The sequence below is a fragment of the Bison bison genome, unplaced genomic scaffold, assembly GCF_000754665.1.
Source record: "Bison bison bison isolate TAMUID 2011002044 unplaced genomic scaffold, Bison_UMD1.0 scf7180017858048, whole genome shotgun sequence".
NCBI lineage: Eukaryota > Metazoa > Chordata > Mammalia > Artiodactyla > Bovidae > Bison > Bison bison.
The window spans coordinates 4094063-4100289 of NW_011488621.1; the positions used below are offsets into that span (position 1 = coordinate 4094063).

At 39.2% G+C, this 6227-nt stretch overlaps 1 protein-coding gene across 1 annotated transcript in view; it reads right to left on the reverse strand.

The window, feature by feature from the left end:
- The window catches only part of CNBD1 (cyclic nucleotide binding domain containing 1), a 531230-nt gene that overhangs the window by 191841 nt on the left and 333162 nt on the right, over window positions 1–6227 (reverse strand). Inside the window, exon 10 of the mRNA XM_010862239.1 lies at window positions 4548–4680. Within this exon, the coding sequence (XP_010860541.1) occupies window positions 4548–4680 (133 nt within the window). The remainder of the gene's footprint in view (window positions 1–4547; window positions 4681–6227) is intronic.

Consider the following 6227-nt stretch of genomic DNA (forward strand, 5'->3'; position numbering starts at 1 on the left):
TTTTTCAAGAAATGAAATGTCTATGTAGTCTATGCTACACCTCACTTTCCTATTATGTAGTGACTTCCTCAAATAACATCTTAGCCAGTTTCCACCACTTTTTCAACATACTTTTGTTTTTAGAATAGTCACATATTGGAATTTATAAATTAGACTCATTCTTTTTAGAACTTTAGTGTTAAACTTAATTCAGAAGTGTTCTCCTCCTTCTGATCACATCCTTCACTGCAATTATGATCTATAGGTTTGAGGTCGGGCACCATAGTGATTCCTGACTGAATGAGATCCAAAACTCTGACCCACCTACCATAGTTCCTCTTGTATTAGTGACTTAGTTTTGCCTGTGATAACGATTAGTGCTGGCTGGGTGGCTTAAACAGTAAACATTTTCTTTTAGAACTTAGGAGGCTGGGACAACTAGGTGCTAACAGATTCAATATCTGATAACAGCCTTCTTTCTGGTTTGCAGATAACTGTCTTCTTGCAGTATATTCACATAGCCGAGAAAGAGAGATCAACTCTTTCTCGTCCTAATTTTTAGGGCACAAATATCATTCAGAAGGACTCCACTCTCATGACTTAATTGTATCCTAAAGGTCCCACATCCAAGTAGCATTATATTTGAATTCAAGCTTAAACTGAAAAAAGTAGGGAAAACCACTAGGCAATTCAGGGATAACCTAAATCAAGTCCCTCGATGATATAACAGAAGTGATGAATAGATACCAGGAATTAGATGCGGTAGACAGAGTGCCTGAAAAACTATGGATGGGGGATAGCAATGTACAGGAGACAGTGGCCAAAATCATCACAAAGAAAAAGAATTGCAAGAAGGGAAAGAGGCTGTCTGAGGAGGCTTTATATATAGCTGAGAAAAGAAGAGAAGTGAAAGGCAAGGGAGAAAGTGAAAGATATACCCACCTGAACACAGAGTTTCACAGGAGAGATAAGAAGGCCTTTTAAATGAACAATGCAAAGAAATGGAGGAAAACAGTATAATGGGAAAGACTAAAGTCTCTTCAAAAAAAATTAGAGGTATCAAGAGAACATTACATGCAAGAATGGGCACCATAAAGGACAGAAACAATAAGGCTCTAACAAAATCAGAAGAGATAAAGAAGAGGTGGCAAGAATACACTGAAGAACTATACAAGGAAGGTCTTGCTGCTGCTGCTAAGTCGCTTCAGTTGTGCCTGACTCTATGCGACCCCATAGATGGCAGCCCATCAGGCTCCCCCGTCCCTGGGATTCTCCAAGGCAAGAACACTGGAGTGGGTTGCCATTGCCTTCTCTGAAGGAAGGTCTTAATAATCCACATAATCACAATGGTACAGTCACTCACCTAGAGTCGGACATTCTAGAATACGAAGTCAAGTGGGCCTTCAGTTCAGTTCAGTCGCTCAGTCATGTCCAACTCTTTGCAACCCCATGAACTGCAGCACACCAGGCCTCCCTGTCCATCACCAACTCCCGGAGTTCACCCAGACTCACATCCATTGAGTCAGTGATGCCATCCAGCCATCTCATCCTCTGTCATCCCCTTCTCCTCCTGCCCCCAATCCCTCCCAGCATCAGAGTCTTTTCCAATGAGTCAACTCTTCGCATCAGGGGCCAAAGCATTGGAGTTTCAGCTTTAGCATCATTCCTTCCAAAGAAATCCCAGGGCTGATCTCCTTCAGAATGGACTGGTTGAATCTCCTTGCAGTCCAAGGGACTCTCAAGAGTCTTCTCCAACACCACAGTTCAAAAGCATCAATTCTTCAGTGCTCAGCTTTCTTCACAGTCCAACTCTCACATCCATACATGACCACTGGAAAAACCATAGCCTTGACTAGACGGATGTTTGTTGGCAAAGTAATGTCTCTGCTTTTGAATATGTTATCTAGGTTGGTCATAACTTTTCTTCCAAGGAGTAAGCGTCTTTTAATCTCATGGCTGCAATCACCATCTGCAGTGATTTTGGAGCCCAGAAAAATAAAGTCTGACACTGTTTCCACTGTTTCCCCAACTATTTCCCATGAAGTGATGGGACAAGATGCCATGATCTTCATTTTCTGAATGTTGAGTTTTAAGCCAACTTTTTCACTCTCCACTTTCACTTTCATCAAGAGGCTTTTTAGTTCCTCTTCACTTTCTGCCATAAGGGTGGTATCATCTGCATATCTGAGGTTATTGATATTTCTCCCGGCTAAGGGCCTTAGGAAACATTATTATGAACAAAACTAGTGGAGGTGATGGAATTCTAGCTGAGCTGTTTAAAAATCCTAAAAGATGATGCTGTTAAAGTGCTTCACTCAATATGTCAGCAAATTGGTAAAACTCAGTATTGGCCACAAGACTGGAAAAGGTCAGTTTGCATTACATTCCCAAAGAAAGGCAATACCAAAGAATGTTCTAACTACCATACAATTGAGCTCATTTTACATGCTATCAAGGTCACCGTCAAAATCCCCCAAGCTAGGATTTAGCAGTACATGAACTGAGAAATTTCAGATGTACAAGCTGGGTTTTGAAGAGGCAGAGGAACCAGAGATCAAATTGCTAACAATTGCTGGATCATGGATGAAGCAAAGGCATTCCAGAAAAACATCTACTTCACTGACTGTGCTAAAGCATTTGACTTTGTGGATCACCATGAACTGTGTAAAATTCTTAAAGAGAAGGGAGTACCAGACCACCGTACTTGTCTCCTTAGAAACCTATCTACAGGTCAAGAAGCAACAATTAGAAACAGACATGGAAAAATGACTGGTTTGGGGGGAAATTTCCAAAAACTGGGAAAAGGGTATGATAAGGCCACTGTACATTGTTAACCTGCTTATTTAGCTTATATGTAGAGGTGGATGAATCACAAGCTGGAATCAAGATTGGCGGGAAAAGTATCAACAACCTCAGATATGCAGACGATACCACTATAATGGCAGAAAATGAAGAGAAACTAAAGAGCCTCTTAATGAGGGTGAAAGAGGAGGGTGAAAAAGCTAGCTAGAAACTCAGTGTTAAAAAAAAACTGAGATCATGGCATCTGGTCCCATCATTACACGACAAATAGAAGGGGGAAAAGTGGAAAGAGTGACAGATTTTATTTTCTTGGGCTCCAAAATCACTGTGGATGGTGATTGCAGCTATTAAATTAAAAGACACTTTCTCCCTGAAAGAAAGCTATGACAAACCTAGACAGTGTATTAAAAGGCAGAGACATCATTTAGCTGACAAAAGTCCTTATAGTCAAAGGTATATATTTTTTCAAGTAGCTATGTATAGATGACAGAGGATGAGATGGTTGGATGGCATCACCAACTCGATGGACATGAGTTTGGGTAAACTCTGGGAGTTGGTGATGGACAGGGAAGCCTGGCCTGCTGTGGTCCAAGGGGTCGCAGAGAGTCGGACACAACTGAGCAATTGAACTGAGCTGAACTGAACTGAACTGATGTATAAATGTGAGAGTTGGACCATAAAGAAGCTGAATGCCAAAGAATTGATGCTTTCAAACTGGTACTGGGGAAGATTTACGAGAGTCCCTTGGACTGCAAAATCAAAGTTGTCAATCCTAAAGGAAATCAACCCTGAATATTCACTGTAAGGACTATTATTGAAGCTCCAATACTTTGGTCATCTGATGTGAAGAGCCGACTCATTGGAAAGACTCTGATGCTGGGAAAGACTAAAGGCAAAAGGAGAAGGAAGCAGCAGAGAATGAGGTGGTTAGATAATATCACTGAATCTATGGACATGGATTGCAGCAAAGTCCAGGAGATAGCAGAGGACAGAGGAGCCTGGTGTGCTACAGTCCAAGGAGTGGCAAGAGTTGGACATGACTTAGTGCCTGAATAACAACAAGAGATTAGGGCTTTAACATAATGAATTTCACGGGACCCAAAATCAACCCATTCCAGTTGGCATCCCTTATTTAGTATACTTCTCATAGATGAAAATATTGTAGAAATGACTCAATGCCACCTACATGTTTTGTGTATATGTAATCCAACATGTTCATGCATCATTGCAGCTCTAAATATTGGAAATACAGGCAGCATCACTACTGCGGCTCCTGCTTTTAATCTTAACTACTCTGTGTAACGATATTTTCCCTGATAATGTGTAGCATGGGTTCAGACAAGCAAATGTGCAACTTAAGTATGTGTTCTTCCAAGATAACACACACACAAAAATGACTATAATTTCTCATTGCATTTATACCATATAGTTTGGTCCTTACATTGACAGCAAGGGTAAATCAAGAAGGGTAGGGATTGTGGGGAGAAATAGAGGATGTGGAAGTAACTCTACGTCTGAGATCACCCTTTGAATCAATACAGAATGATGTTTAATTAAAAAAGCAACAATCTAAACATCCAACTGAAAGTTAACATTAAATATATTAAACACATGTGACAAAATAGTATATAAAGTACTAAATTATAAAATATTTGATATCTTTATATTTAATATAATATTTATAAAATAAATATTAAAATTATGAGCTCTTACAAATTTCAATAATATAATGTAAAGAAAGTAATCAAAAATTGCATTAAACTCACCATGACCTGGGGGAAATTTTTTCCATTTAGTGAATGTAACTAGTTCGTATATGGATAAAGTAGGCCACTCCACATAATATGGACACTTATGGATTAATTTCACCTTCTGTTGATTTTCCAGTTTTGTCTTTTCCTGAAACAAAAAGTCACTATCAAAATTTGTGTATTAAGTAATTAAAAAAAGATAAAAGGATAAAAGATAGGCAAATGGCAGTGAAAAGACAAATAAAGGTTATATGAATGCAAACTATAATAGAATATATTTGAATTTTTATAAAACCAAGACCACATAACCCTATTGAAATTTTAATCTTCATATTGTCTACTAAAATATTTTCCCACCTTTTATTTATTTTTAAATTCTTATAAATATTTTAGCATTTTTGAAAGAACTCTATCATAGTTGACTACACTCAAATGTTGTATCTGATGCAACATTTATTTGACCAAATAAGTGATACTTACTGACATTTTGAAAATAAACCAAATATGTGAAACCTTTTTTGAGGCCAGCCACTCTGAAACCAGAGATTTGAAAGGAAGTTGAATCTCGGGTTTCTCCTGTGGTTCAGACAGTAAAGAATCTGCCTGCAATTCAGAAGGCCCAGTTTCGATCCCTCAGTCAGGAAGATTCCCTGGATATGGGAATTGCTACCCACTCCAGTGTTTTTGCCTGGAGAATTCCACAGACAGAGGAGCTTGGTGAACTACAGTCAGTCCATGGGGTTGTAAAGAGTTGGACATGATTGAGCGACTAACACTTTCACGCTTCACTGAATATTGGGAAAGTCTTCTGTATCACTGAGACCACTACATCAAACGAAATCTCAACTATTAAAGACCTAAATCAAGAAGATGGATGTCTCTTGATCTCCTTCCCACACAGGATCTCACTGTAGCCTATGCAGTGCCTGTGGCACACACACCAGGGTTAAATCTTATGAAGAATTTCTGACAGAGGATGACCATAGTGGTCCCCCAATCCACCATTTATACAGACTTCCTCTACTTTCACCTCTACCCTTCAGGGGAAGAGAAATAGTGAATGGGTATATTTTGCAACTTGAATGAAAGAGAATAAGTTGTTAAAACTGAAGAAAATAAGTTTTCCTAATGCAGCAGAATTGGGGGGTCAGAGTTAAGTTGTGATCACCTATTCATGTAGTTTTGGATTTTGACATGTGCTATCAGCAGTGGCCACAGGACTGGAAAAAGTCAGTTTTTATTCCAATCCCAAAGAAACGCAATGCCAAAGAATGCTCAGACTACCGCACAATTGCACTCATCTCACACGCTAGTAAAGTAATGCTCAAAATTCTCCAAGACAGGCTTCAGCAATACGTGAACCGTGAAATTCCAGTTGTTCAAGCTGGTTTTATAAAAAGCAGAGGAACCAGAGACCAAATTGCCAACATCTGCTGGATCATCGAAAAAGCAAGAGAGTTCCAGAAAAACATCTATTTCAGCTTTGTTGACTATGCCAAAGCATTTGACTGTGGATCACAATAAACTGTGGAAAATTCTGAAAGAGATGAGAATACCAGACCACCTGACCTGCGTCTTGAGAAATTTGTATGCAGGTCAGGAAGCAACAGTTAGAACTGGACATGGAACAACAGACTGGTTCCAAATAGGAAAAGGAGTACATCAAGGCTGTATATTGTCGCCCTGTTTATTTAA